Consider the following 14,972-nt stretch of genomic DNA (forward strand, 5'->3'; position numbering starts at 1 on the left):
GGAGGAGGCTCCTGGCGCCTGGCTCCTGGCTTTGGATCAGCTCAGCTCTGGCCTTTGCAGCCAATTAGGAACTGAACCAGCAGATGGAAGACCTCTCTCTCTGCCTCTCCTTCTCCCTCTGTGTAGCTCTGACTTTCAAATAAATAAATAATTTTTTTTAAGATCATTTAAAAGATCATTGTTTGATCTGTTAGAATGTGTGAATATTTAGACTTCAGGAATCGCTGCCAAGCTCAACATCACGCCCTTATAAAGAGGAGCACTGTGTGCGCACGGACAAAGCACCCCGGCCTAGGACTCAGCTCACTGATGGGTGTGCCTCAGCTCTCTACGCCTCAGTGGCTTGTGCCTTTCCCCCCATTTTCTGTGACGCACGGGTGATGGACTGGCACAGATAGTTCTAGAAAAGAGTAGTCGGCACTGTGTAAACACGGAGAGAAGGAGAGACTGTCAGGCATGGTTGGGGCCGGCTTCGGGTGCAGGCCGTGTCCTGTGGTTGCCTGCCTCCTGTGGCCTCCGCTGAGCTCTCTCCTGCTCGGTCCCCAGCTTCTCTTTTGGCTTCTACCAAAGCACCTAGGGAGTATCACAGAGCACCCCTTAGATACACAGCCTTTCACCAAACGCAAACGCTGGTCCCAGGTGGGCGCTTCCCGCCATTCCTCGGCCCACTCCCATCCCGCCCCGGGGGAGAGACGAGTGCTCAGGCCTCTGGGGGAGCCTGTGGGTCTTGCTGCCTTTTGTTGACTCACATCTTGTTCCTGGAGTCACCGATTCGCTGGACTCAGCTTCACAGCTAAAATGATGACAAAGGATTGGGGAAAAAAAAAAAAAAAGAAGCGTCTTGGAGGATTTGGGGCTCAGTTGCACTTTGATTATTTGGATGGTGGCCAAAGCCTTGGCCTCATTACCCAGTTTCGGTCAAGCGGCTTCTGTCGGGGAAGGAATCCAGGTGGAAGGGATGATAGTAAATATCTCCATTCCAACTCGTCTTCATCGTCGTGTGCTTTCTTCCTTGTGTCATGCTTGATTTGGGGGGAATAATGTTTCTAGTCCATTTAGAGTCTCCACCAAGTTGCCTGGTGTTCATTAAAGAGCCCTTATACCCTTTTAACAAGGAAAAGGAGAGTTGTCTATCAAGGACTCCCCCTGCGTTTGGAGAATGAGAGACACTTGTTGAAGGGAATGAGAACTGAGAACAGAAGCGGGTCGTCTGTGCCGGTACCGTCCGGACTCTCTGGGTGAACTTGAGGCGGTGTGCTCTAAGCCATCGTTTTGCCAATTGTGAATGGGGGGACAGAATGTTTTCCTTTGTTCCTATATCATGTTCAAATGAGCACTGCAATAAAATAAACACATGCAAAGGCACAGACCAGACCTTGGACGGCCATGGCCCTGGCTGACATTGGAAATTCTTCCCTAGCTCAAAATTCCATGATTAAAGATAATAAAATTATTTCTTTCTTCTAACCACTGTGTCTAAATACACTAGCAAAATCTAAAGACCTTTTCCTTATTATAGTAACACAGGCTAGCATACTCACCTTACACACAGCCAGATATCCCCTTTCTCTCTTTGTATTCACATCCAAGCCTGTATTTTTTTTAGGGACTTTCTATCATCCATCTTTCTGCCTCATTACCCAGGAATTAAGCTATATCTGAATTTTTTTTTTTTTTTTAAGATTTATTTCTTTGGGGTGGCGCTGTGGCGCAGTAGGTTAATCCTCCGCCTGTGGCGCCAGCTGCTTCTATTCCTGGCTGCTCCTCTTCTGATCCAGCTCTCTGCTGTGGCCTGGGAAAGCACTAGAAGATGGCCCAGGTACTTGGGCCCCTGTACCCATGTGGGAGACCCAGAAGAAGCTCCTGGCTCCTGGCTTCGGATCAGCGCAGCTCCGGCTGTTGTGGCCATTTGGAGAGTGAACCAACGGATGAAGACCTTTCTCTCTGTCTCTCCCTCTCACTGTCTGTAACTCTACCTCTCAAATAAAAAAATAAAATCTTTAAAAAAGAAGATTTATTTCTTGTTCATTTGAAGGGCAGAGTTATAGAGATACAGGGAGAGACAGGCAGAGATCTTCCATCCACTGGTTCACTCTCCACATTGCTGCAGTTGCCATGGTTGTGCCAGGCCAAAGCCAGAAGCCAGGAACTCCATCCAGGTCTCCCACATGGGTGCAGGGCCCCAGCACTTGGACCTTCTCCACTGCTTTCCCAGGTGCATCAGCAGGGAACTGGGTCAGAAATAGAACAGCTGGGACTCAAACCTGCACTCTTTACAGGGTGCTCATGTCTTGGGCCAATTAAGCTGTACGCTATAACACCAGCCCCAGGTTTTGAAGATTTCAGTGACCCCGTGAGATAGACAAAGCTTACTAGCCTTGCAGCATCTTTGGGTAAACCAGAGACCAAAAACTCAGTGAACCTCCCATTGGATTAAAAAAATTATTGGAACTTTGAGAATAAAACTGTTCCTTACTTGGTTTAATCCGGTGGAGGTGGGGTTCATTGAGTTTTTGGTCTCTCCGCTATGTAGACCCTGCCAGGTGCACCAGATTCCTCAAGGAGCCAAAGTTGCCTCCCCCTCCCTTTCTGTTACACTCCGTTAGAACAGTCCTAAAGCCATGTCATTTGTGCCTTGGTATTTTGCAGTGATTGGGATAATAACTCTTCAGGGTTCTTTACTTAGCGACTTTGTGCTCTCTATAAGAACTGGACTCGATGGGCTAGGCTTGTGGTATAGTGGCGTAGTGGGTAGAGCTGCTGCCAGAAGCGCCAGCATCCCACATGGGCACCACTTCAGGTCCCGGCTGCTCCACTTCCGATCCAGCTTCCAGCTTATGGCCTGGGAAAGCAGTGGGAGATGGCTCAGGTGCTTGGGCCCCTGCACCCATGTGGAAGACCTGGAAGAAGCTCCTGGCTTCAGCCTGGCCTAGCCCTAACTACTGCAGCTGGCTAGAGAGTGAACCAGTGGATAGAAGATTTCTCTGTCTCTGTAACTTTGACTTTCAAATAAATAAATAAATCTTAAAAAAAAAATAAAAGAGTTGGACTTGAAAGCCTTCCAAATGGGAGAGGGAAGCAGAGAGATCCAGAAGCAGCGCCCTTGCCTCCTCAAGGCCGCCCCCTCCTCTGACAGCCAAGACGTCCCCGTGAGCCTCGCTCTGTCTTTTCTGCACTTCAGCAACCTCCTGGTAGACCCCACTGCCCCACGAGAGCTCAGGCCTGCCCGCTAGTTCTCAGCAAACCGGCTCTCCCACAGCATCCCCAACACGAGGTGTGCGAGAGTTTACTCTTGTTCTCGCAAACCACCCCAGACCACACTCAAGTGGTGACTCCGAGGCTGAGGTGTGCGAAGGGAACAACAGGAGGTGAATGGTAAGGACTGGTGGGGCAGGGGGAGGCTGAGAGCTTTCCAGAAGGCTTTTCCCTGAAGTGCTGCACTCTCCTCTGCAGAATGACATCTTCGAGTGGGCCAGGGACCACCGAGCCCACCACAAGTACTCGGAGACTGACGCGGACCCGCACAATGCCCGCCGGGGCTTCTTCTTCTCCCACATCGGCTGGCTGTTGGTTCGCAAGCATCCAGATGTCATCGAGAAGGGGAGGAAGCTGGACGTCACTGACCTGCTCGCGGATCCTGTGGTCCAGTTCCAGAGAAAGTAAGTGAACGGGCATCCCAGGGCGCTGTCCCCCCGGACCAGGACGGGAGACAGCACAGCCCAGAGCCCACTCCTCAGTCATCTGCTCTAACGACTGGGCTTCCAATGAGGGTTTGACTCTGTTGACTGTTTTCCTTTGCGCATTGTTTTTTTCCCATGGGTACCTTTGCTTTTTTTTTTTTTTAATTTTAATTTATCTTAGAGAGGGATAGAAATGGGAAGGAGGGAAGGAGAGAGAGAGAGAGAAAGAGAGAAAGGGAGAGAGGGAGAAACTCCCCTCTCCTGGTTCACGTCCCAAATGCCTGTGACAGCCAAGGCCTGGTAAGGCTGTAGCCCTCCCTGTGGGCCTCCCTATGGCTGTCTCAGGCAGACATGCCCAGCACTAAGAGCCAAAAGTTCTAGAGTGGAACCTACCAAGATGTTCTCAGCGAACAGCGGGAGGATTTGTTGATTTCGGTCTTTTCATCTGGAGAGTAAGGTGTGCGTGGTTAGAGAAGCGGCTGCAAGCTCAGAGGAGGAAGTAGAGAATCCCCCACAGCTCTCGCGTGGAAACACGGCCGTGGCGGTGAGCCTGCAGGAGCTCCCCTGTTTTTGTGCACATGGTTGATGGATCTGGCTTGCAGGCTGCCGTGCCACCTATGTCAGTGTCTCACCCCCCACTTCAGATTGCGCTTAGCAATGGCTGCAGAACAGTGCGCAGCAGAGGGCGGCGTGGTCTATCTAACCCTGCTCTGCGGCGAGCCCAGTGAACGATGCTGCGGCACCAGGAGGCAGGCTTTGGAATGCTCAGGCCTTCCATTCACTTCCAGAGCCCCGAAGAGAAGACAAAAGATCTTCTGTTTGATCAACAAGAACTCCGTCGGGTCTATCAGTCTGGGTTTCCCAGAACATAAAAATGAAACCTAATTTTTTTTTTTAACCTTAACAAATTCTGATTGGATTCATGATATATGTCCTGGTGGTGGGTATGTCCAAAGGCCATGCAAGGCAGGAGGACAAGGGCGATTTCAGCAAGTTCCCTGAAAAGTCGTGGGAGAGCAGCTGTCCTCACTGTGCCTGGGACCGCAAGGGCCGAGCCGCTCAGACACCAGCCGGTCCCGTCAGTATTCACAGATCAGCGAGCGCCTGCTGGGAATCAGTGCTGAGCGCAGCACCCCCTTATGGACTGACCTCTGGCCCCCCAGAACTTGCAAGCCAGCAGAGAGCCCACAAATTAAGATGCACACAGTTATACCTTAATGAGAGCAGCCCTGTTGCCTAGTGCAGACCACCCCGGAACTAGGAGGAGGGTCTCCTGGTCCATGCTGCGGGGACGGGGCGGTGAGGGGCGAGGGAAGGCTTTGGGAAGGAACTGGCACTGAGCCCATGCCTGGGAGATGGGAAGGGAGCCAGGGCACGGTGGGAAAAGGATGTTCAATACATCATCAGATAGAGCCATCTTCAACCATCGAGCTTGGGAGCTGGGAGGGAACTTACAAATCATTTAGCCCATGCCCTACCTTTTCCCTATGTTTTCGCATTGTTTTAATGTGCCGGTCAGTCAGGTGTGGATGCAGGAGAAGCACAGGGGAGACTCAGGAAAACAAAGTTTGTTATAATTACAGAGTAACTCTAGTCGACTATAAGAAACTCTTTAATTATTCAGTCCATTATGTAAGTAACCAGTACAGCTATTTATATACAAATAATGATGTCATATAATAAAAATATTATTATATAAATAATTATATAATATCATATAATAATATAGCATATTATCATTTGGATCTGTAGTTCTAAATGAGGCTCAGAATCACTTAGAAACAAGAGACCACGTAGGAAGCCTCCTTGGATGCAGAAAGCAGGAACAAGAGGAAAGCGAGAGTAAGGGTCATTTCTTTTTCCGGGTGTTTATGTGTTATTTTTGTTTCATTTGAAAGATTGAGATGGGGGGTGGAGAGCTCTCCCATCTGTTGATTCATTACCCAAATGCCTGCGACAGCCAGGGTTGGGCCAGGCCAAAGACAAGAGGTAGGATCTCTTCTTCACGTGGGTGGCGGGAAGCCGAGTACTTGAGCCATCACCTGCTCCCTCACGGTGTGCACATTGGCAGGAGCTGGATGGGAAGTGGATGGCATGGGGGCATGCCTGCCCCGAGGCCCAGGGTCTTTACTGACATTTCCTGGGAGAAGCCGAGAGGGGCAGGGTGAACGTTTGGATGCTGTACGAGTCTGCTCTGAGTTCGTAAGGCCCCTTGTTGTGTGGCCCGGCCCCAAGTCACTGCGTGCAGGGGTGTGAGCTGGCGGGGGGGGGGGGGGGGGCGGACACATCCTGCTGTCAGCTGCATGGGTCACATCAGGTGACCTGAGCGGATGGCCTGCACGGCTGCAGGGAGGACCCAGTTCCGGGTCATTTTGGTGCCACCCGTTAGAGAGCTCTGCCCCATCTGAATCCCCTCCACCTCCCCAGCCCCCAGCCCCTGTATGGTTCTTGGAGGGCCCCAGTCCATGCCACGAGCACAGAGGATGCTACTGCTGGATCTACTCGTGACAGCTTCCCGAAGGACAGCTTGGCGGAGAGGCAGGCTGAATCCATGTTCCACTCTACCATTTAATGTGAGACAGAAGAGAGTAGCATCCAGAACAGCAGGAAAACGAGACAGGTCACGCTGTACCAGGCTAGTGTACCAAGGCTGGTAGAGCAAGTGGTTACCCAGCCGACTCTGGGCTTTGCTGCGTTAGCAAGTTGTGAGGGACGAGAAGGCTAGCATAGGAGGTGAGAGGGAGAGAAACAGTACCTGGAGCCCTGGCCACCAGGTCCCCTGCCCTAGGTCTCAGGGACATGGGGATGTGTTTTCCTGCACAGGGTAAGGAGAACAGAGGGCCCCCGGGGGATGCTACTGGAATCTTCGATGATTTGCCTTGGATTTCTGAGAGCCTAGACTTCCCCGCCCAAATGGCCTGGAGCCTGTTTCCTCCTGGGCCCCATACTGCCAGCTTCTTCCTGGGCCCTATACTCCCAGCCGGAAGTACGTGAAGCCAGGCTCCAGAGCAGCCGAGGGAACTGAAGCCCCAGCATGTCTGCCCTCTTGTCCACACGAAGTGGCCAGAGCCAGAGATGGGAAGAGAAGGCAGCAGGTCACAGGCGGGAACCCCATCTGGACTCTGGGTCCAAGCCCCCCCACCCCCCCGCCTTGGGGTGAGCCTAGAAGTGAGCCACACGTTAGGTGGGAGTGAGTCATGTTAGGAGCTGTGTTTGGCATCAGTGGGATAGCCGTGTCTTTCTCCAAAAGAACTGGAGGCAAGCAGTGCAGGGCGGGTTTGGCCGCGCCGCAGGCTCAGTAGAGAGCCAGGACTCTTATCTCTCTGCCCCACCATCCTTAGCGTGGCACTTTCATTCTCGGTGTTATTCAGGGGCCAAGTTGACCGCTGGAGCTCCAGTCAGAGGCAGGTGGGAGAGGCAAAGGGACCCCCTGCTGAGCGGGGTCAGTCACCTTCACAGAGCCTTCCCTGGAGACACTCCACCCATCCACCTACCTCTCTTGACCCCACTTGCACTCAAGGGAACTGTACTCTCTTGGATAATGCAAAGGCACTTTAAAGAGTTTGTAGAAAAATGGGAGTAGCATTTAGCCTGGCAGTTAGGACGCCCACGTATTGGAATATCTGGGTTCAATCCCTGGTTCCACCTCCTGAGTCCAGCCTCCTGCCAGTGCAGACCCTGGCGGGCAGCAGGTGATGGCCCGGGTGATTGGAGCCTGCCACTCACAAGGGAGACCTGGGTTGAATTCCTGCTTCCCGGGTTCAGCCCTGATCCATCCCAGCTCTCACAGGCATTTGGGGAGCAAACCTGCAGATGGGAGCTCTCTGTGTCTCTATTTCTCTCTCAGAGTGTTTTTAAAAGATTGTGAAAAAATGGAGTTAGAAAACAAGTTTGTCTTGGTGCAAAAAATTTTGAAATCCATGCACTTTTTTCATAGTACACCTTTCCACCAACCTTTTGAAGTCTCTTCACACGTTGCCTCCCTGAATAGCATCCTGGTTGTGTTTCTAAGGAATGAAGGGTGCCTAGATACGGGCTGAGCATTTAGCTTTCTCTGCGCCATCATCGCTCACTCAGCCTGCCTTCAGCAAGGCACTCGGCCATCACGTGTTACTCAGCCTTAGTACATTGCTCTCTGGTGTAAGTGGGTGGCCTCTCTGTCTCCACGTAGCTGCAGAGACTAAGATCGCAGATCATTTTCCTGAGATGGCAGAATAAAGCTAACATCCAGAGGTTATTTCTCCTCGTGCTTTGCTTATCCTGTTGGTTCTCATTTTAGGGAAGAGATTCCTTTAGACGTAGGATGCAAGGCTCTCTAATGTGCATCTTTGGAAGCACGAGGGAGAATGCCAGTCCAGACACTTGCAAACAAAGTCCTTGCCTCGTTGCCATGGTGATGGGGTAAACAAGACAAAAATGGATGGGATGATTCAGAAGAGCAAAGCCCTTCTGTTTTGGTGCCCTGGGAAGACAGGAGGATGGTAAAGATTGCCATGCCAGGAGAGAAGGCGACTGAACAGCTAGGATCTTTGGAGGCCACTTTTACCTTAATTTGTTCTCTCGTCTGCTGTTAATCCCCTTGCTTTTCAAGAACGCACTTCCTCTGGCTCAGTGATACCTTCCTTTAAGAAAACGAAGACTTTACTACTCGAGAGTAGTTTGAAGTCCACGGCAAAGTTGAAAGGAAAACATAGAGACTTCCCACTGACCCCACCCCCCTCACGTGCATAGCCTCCCCCTCGGATCCCTCAGAGCTGCTGGCTTACAGTGGGACTCACTGCCAGTGTTGTACGTTCCGTGGATTTGGGCAAACGTGTACTGACACACGTCCACTGCTACTGTCACACACACAACATTTACCCGGCTCAAAAAGTCCTTTGTTCTGCCTTCATCCCTCCCTCTGCCACCACCCCCGACCCCCGGGCAGCCACTGATCTTTTCACTGTTCCTGTAGTTTTGCCTTTTCCAGAATGTCATGTGGTTGGGATCATACAGGATGCAGCCTTTTTCAGATTGGCGAAGTAACAATGCATTTAAATAACCTCCATGTCCTGTCTTGGTTTGATAGCTCATTTCTTTTAGTGCTAAATAATAGGCAGAATGAGATCTGGCTGTCCTAGAGTGTATTTATCCATTCAGCTGCTAAAGGAGACATCTTGGTTGTTTCCAAATTTTGGCAACCAATAAAACTGCTAGAAGTATCTGTGTGCAGGTTTTGTGTGAACCTAAGTTTGCAACTCCTCTGGGTAAATACCAAGGTCATGAGTGCTGGATTGTAGATGATAATCCTATGTTTACTTCTGTAAGAAATGACCAGACTGTCTTCCAAAGTGGCTGTGCTATTTTGCATTCCCATCAGGAATGAATAAGAGTTTCTGTTGTTCCATGTCCTTGCCAGAATTCGGTGTTGTCAGTGTTGTGGATGTTGGCCATTCTTTTTTTTTTTTTTTTTTTTACATTTATTTATTGAAGGAGAGAGAGAGAGATATCAAGATCTTCCATCCACTGGTTCACTCCCCAATGGCCGGAGCTGAGCTGATTCAAAGCCAAAAGCCAGGAGCTTCTTCTGGGTCTCCCATGTGGGTACAGGGGCCCAAGGACTTGGACCATCCTCCACCACTTTCCCAGGTGCAATAGCACGGAGCTGGATCAGAAGTGGGGCAGCCAGGACTTGAATTGGTGCCCATATGGGATGCCGGCACTGCAAGCGGTGGCTTTATCTACTATGCCACAGCACCAGCTGTGGCCCCAGCTCTTGGCTGTTCTAACTGACTTGTAGTGGCATTTCATTGTTTTAATTTGCATTTCCTTGATTATACAGTTTCTGGAGCATCTTTTCATATGCTTATTTTCTCTATCTTCTTTAGTGAGATGACTGTGAAGACCTTTGACCGACTTTTAAATCATGCTATTTTCTTTCTATTGACTTTTGGCAACCTTCACATTTTAGATAACAGTCCTTTATCAGATAAATAAAATAAATAAAAATTCAAATAAATAAAATAATTCTTTAAAAAAAGAAACCCTGGGTCAGAACCTTAAACTAATTTTAAAAAATTATAATGGCATCCAGCTTATCAATTCTTTCTTTCATAGATCCTGCCTTTGGTACTGTAAATAAAAAGTTTTGGCTAAACCCAAGGTTATCTAGACTTTTTCATATGTCATCTTCTAGGAGTTTTGTAGTTTTTTTTATTTCATATTAGGTCTATGATCCACTTTGAGTTACTTTTTGTGAAGGATAGTGACTTCATCTAGATTCATTTTTATTCTGCTTCTGCTTCCTCTTCTTTTTTATTTTTTATTTTTATTTTGCAAGTAACTGGTTGTTCCAGCACCATTTGTTAAAAAAATTATCTTTTCTCCATTGTATTGTGTTCTTCCTTTGCCAAAGACCAGTCGACTATATTTATGTGGGTCTATTTCTGGGCTCGCTCTTCTGTTCTATTAGTCTGTTTCTTTTGCTAACACCACACTGTCTTTTTTTTTTTTTTTTAACTTTTGACAGGCAGAGTGGACAGTGAGAGAGAGAGACAAAAAGAAAGGTCTTCCTTTTTGCCGTTGGTTCACCCTCCAATGGCCGCCGCGGCTGGCGCACCATGCTGATCCGATGGCAGGAGCCAGGTGCTTCTCCTGGTCTCCCATGCGGGTGCAGGACCCAAGCACTTGGGCCATCCTCCACTGCGCTCCCAGGCCATAGCAGAGAGCTGACCTGGAAGAGGGGCAACCAGGACAGAATCCGGCGCCCCGACCGGGACTAGAACCTGGTGTGCCGGCACCGCAAGGTAGAGGATTAGCCTATTGAGCCACGGCACCGGCCACCACACTGTCTTGATTACTGTAGCCTTTTATTATTTTTTTTAAGATTTATTTGAAAGAATTACAGAGAGAGGTAGAGACAGGGAGAGAGGGGGCTTTCATCTGCTGGTTCACTCCCCAGATGGCTGCAACAGCCAGGAGCCAGAACCTTCTTCTGGGTCTCCCATGCGGGTACAGGGACCCAAGGACTTGGGCCATCCTCTACTGCTATCCCAGGCCACAGCTGAGAGCTGGATTGGAAAAGGAGAAGCCAGGTCTCAAACCGGCACCCATATGGGATGCCTGCACTTCAGGCCAGGGCTTTAACCCACTGTGCCACAGAGCCAGCCCCTACTAGAGCCTTTTATTAAGTCTTGAAGTCAAATAGTGTCAGTCCTCAACTTGTTCTTCTCCAACACTATCTTGGCCATTCTGGGTCTTTTTTTTTTTTTTTTTAAGATTTATTTATTTATTTATTTATTTATTTGAAAGAGCTACACAGAGAGAGAAAGAGAGGCAGAGAGAGAGAGAGAGAGAGAGAGATCGATCTTCCATCTAATGGTTCATTCTCCAATTGGTCGCAATGGCTGGAGCTACGCCAATCCAAAGCCAGGAGCCAGGAGCTTCTTCTGGGTCTCCCACATGGGTGCAGGGGCCCAAGGACTTGGCCCATCTTCCACTGCTTTCCCAGGCCGTAGCAGAGAGCTGGGCTGGAAGTGGAGCAGGGGCTAGCACTGTGGCACAATGGGTTAAAGCCCTGGCCTGAAGCGTCAGCATCCCATATGGGCACTGGTTCTAGTCCCAGCTGCTCCTCTTCTGACCCAGCTCTCTTCTGTGGCCTGGGATAGCAGTACAGGATGGCTCATATGCTTGGGTGCCTGCACTCACGTGGGAGACACGGAAGAAGCTCCTGGCTCCCGGCTTCAGATCTGCACAGCTCGGGCCGTTGTGGCCATCTGGGGAGTGAACCAGTGGATGGAAGACCTCTCTCTCTGTCTCTACCTCTCTCTGTAATTCTGTTTTTCAAATAAATAAAATAAATCTTAAAAAAAGAAAAAAGAAATGGAGCAGCAGGGACTTGAACCGGCGCCCATATGGGATGCCAGCACTGCAAGTGGTGGCTTTACCTGCTACGCCACAGCACTGACCCCAATTCTGGGTCTTTTGCTTCTGCATTTAAACTTTAGGATCAGTTTGTCAACATCTGCAAAAAGATACTACTTCAGATCAGTTTGAATACATCTACAAAGCAATTTCCTGGGATTCTGATTAGGATTGCATTGAATCTATAAATCAAGTTGAGAAGAAACAACATCTTGACAATAGTGGGTCATTCTCCCATGAGCATGGAATAACTCTACAACTTATTTAGTTCTTTGATTTCTTTCATAAGAGTTTTGTAATTTTCCTCATATATGTATTGTACATATTTTATTAGCTTTATACCTAAGATTTTCACTTTGGGTGTTTGCTAATATAAATGGTATTGTATTCTTAATTTCACATTTCATTTGTCTATTACAGGTATATAGAAAAGCAATTGACTTTTGTATATTAACCTTGTATCCAAGAGCCTTGTTATAATCACTCATTAGTTATAGGATTTTTTTTTTTGTTAATTCTTTTAGATTTTCCACAAAGACAATCATGTCATCCTGAACAAAGACAGTTTTATTCTTTGCCAATTTCTTTTTCTTACGTTATTGCATGGACTAGAGCTTCAGTATGATGTTGAGTACAAGTGGTAGAGGGTAAATCCTTGCCTCCTTTGTGATCTTGTGGGAAAGTTTCTTGTTACTCATCATTATGAAGTTTATTGTAGATTTTTTTTGTAATCTTTATTCATCCAGTTCAGGAAGTTCTCCTCTCTCCCACATGTACTGAGAGTTTTTAATCATGAATGGATGTTGGATTCTGTCAGATATTTTTTTGACATCTGTTTTTTAAAAAAATTTGTTCAGGGGGCTGGCTCAGTGGCATAGTGGGTAAAGCCGCCGCCTGCAGGGCAGGTATAAATCTAATAAAATATGTACAATACATATGGGCACCGTTTCAAGTCCTGGCTGCTCTACTTCTGATCCAGCTCCCTGCTAATGTTCTGGGAAAGCAGTGGAAGGTGGCCCAAGTGCTTGGAACCCTGCATCCACTTGGGCCATCTTCTACTGCTTTCCCAGGCCATAGCAGAGAGCTGGATGGCAAGAGGAGCAGCCGGGACTAGCATATGAGATGCTGGCACTTCAGGCCAGGGCTTTAACCTGCTGTGCCACCGCGCCGCCCCACCCTGTATCATTATGTCGTGCCTTTATTTATTCCTGATGGCTCTCCTTGTTTTGAAGTCTTCTTTGTCTGAAATCAGCATAATTACTCTCACTTTCTTCTGATTTTTATGTGTATGGTGCATCTTTCTCCATCCATTTTCTTCAATTCATATGTGTCTGTATATTTACTTAATTTCTTTTAGACAACATGTAGCTGGGTCTTTTTTTTTTTTTTTTTTTTTTTTTTTTTTTTTTTTTTTTTTGGTCTACTCTGACAATCTCTTGTCTTGTAATGGCTGCATTCAGCCCTTGACATTCGGAGTTTTTTGCTGACAGGCCTAAATGAGTCTCTATCAAGTTTACCCGCCATTTTCTACTGTGGCCCTTGTTATTTTTCCCTTCTTCTGTTTCCACTTTTTTTTTTCCTTTTGTAGTTTTAATTCAGCATTTTATGAGAGTCTATTTTCTCTCCTTCCTGAGCATATCAGTTATACCTCTTTTTTTGGCAACGGCTTTTTAATGGTCGCCCTAGAGTTTGCAGTCTACATTTAAAATGAATCCAGGTTCACTTTCTGATAGCACTGTGCTGCTCCCGAGTAGTGTGAGTACTTTATAATAATGAAATAGTCCTGATTCCTACCTCTTGTCCTTCCTATCATTGTCCTTTGTCTCACTTATATATAAACATGTATACACTCACAAGCATACATAATCAGTTGCTTTTTCTATTATTATTTTGAACAAGCTCTTCTGTGAGATCAATTAAGAATAAGAAAAATAAAGGTTTTTATTTTACCTTCACATGTTCTTTCTCTGATACCATTTTTTTCTTTACATAGACAGTTTCTGGCCTGTCTCACTTCCTTTCTCTCTAAATAATTCCTTTTAGCATTTCTTATGAAGCAAGTCTACTGGCAACAGATTCACTCAATTTGTTTATCTGAAAAAGTCTTTACTTCTCCATTGTTTTTGAAGGATAGTTTTGGTTAGTGGTTCTTCTCGGAGACCTTTAAATATTTCAATCACTCTCTTCTTAAATGGTTTCTGAAGAAAAGTCAGTTATAATTCTTATTTTTGACTCTCTGTAGGTAAGAATTTTTTTTTCTTTTCTTCTTCTCCTTTTTTAAAAGGATTTGTTTTATTTATCTGAAAGGTGGAGAAAGAGAGAATGAATCTTCCATCCACTGAGTCATTCATCAAATGGCTGCATGACTGAGGCTGAGCCAGGCTGAAGCCCTGAGCCTGGAACTCCATCTGGGTCTCCCACATGTGTGGCAGCCTCCCAAGTACTTGGACCATCTTTTTTTTTTTTTTTTTTTTTTTAATTTAGTTTATTTATTTGAAAGACAGAGTTACAGAGAGAGAGGTAGAGACACAGAGAGAGGTCTATCTGATGGTTCACTCCCCAGATGGCTGCAATGGCCAGAACTGTGCTGCTCTGAAGCCAGGAGCTAGGAGCTTCTTCCAGGTCTCCCATGTGGGTGCAGGGGCCCAAGGACTTGGCCCATCTTCCACTGCTTTCCCAGGCCACAGCAGAGAGCTGGATTGGAAGAGAAGCAGCAGGGACCAGAACCGGTGCCCACATGGGATGCCAGCGCTTCAGGCCAGGGCAGGTTAAAACCTGCTGTGCCACAGCGCCAGCCCCATGGACCATCTTCTGCTGTTTCCCCAGGTGCATTAAAGGGGAGCTAGATTGGAGTGAAGGAGCCAGGACTCAAACCAGTATTTATATGGGTTGCTGGTGCACATATGGTGACTTAACCTGCTGTACCACAGCACCAGCGCCCCAGGCTTTTTTCCTTTATCTTTGATTTCCTGTAATTCGAAAGTGATATGCCAGCCTGCCCCGCGGCTCAATAGGCTAATCCTCCGCCTTGCGGCGCCGGAACACCGGGTTCTAGTCCCGGTCGGGGCGCCAGATTCTGTCCTGGTTGCCCCTCTTCCAGGCCAGCTCTCTGCTGTGGCCAGGGAAGTGCAGTGGAGGATGGCCCAAGTGCTTGGGCCCTGCACCCGGTGGGAGAGACCAGGAGAAGCACCTGGCTCCTGCCTTTGGATCAGCACAGTGCGCCGGCTGCAGTGTGCCGGCCGCAGTGCGCTGGCCGCGGCAGTCATTGGAGGGTGAACCAACGGCAAAGGAAGACCTTTCTCTCTGTCTTTCTCTCTCACTGTCCACTCTGCCTGTCAGAAAAATAAATAAATACATAAAAAATAAAATGAAAAAACAAAAAGAAAGTGA

The 14,972-nt window shown here is 47.9% G+C and overlaps 1 protein-coding gene across 2 annotated transcripts in view; it reads left to right on the forward strand.

Moving 5' to 3' along the window:
- SCD5 (stearoyl-CoA desaturase 5) overlaps nucleotides 1–14,972 on the forward strand; it is a 163,194-nt gene that overhangs the window by 109,577 nt on the left and 38,645 nt on the right. For both annotated transcript variants that reach the window (XM_070047963.1, XM_008267676.4), the window contains exon 3: nucleotides 3,454–3,659. In XM_070047963.1, the coding sequence (XP_069904064.1) occupies nucleotides 3,454–3,659 (206 nt within the window). The remainder of the gene's footprint in view (nucleotides 1–3,453; nucleotides 3,660–14,972) is intronic.

Source organism: Oryctolagus cuniculus, chromosome 8 (assembly GCF_964237555.1).
Source record: "Oryctolagus cuniculus chromosome 8, mOryCun1.1, whole genome shotgun sequence".
NCBI lineage: Eukaryota > Metazoa > Chordata > Mammalia > Lagomorpha > Leporidae > Oryctolagus > Oryctolagus cuniculus.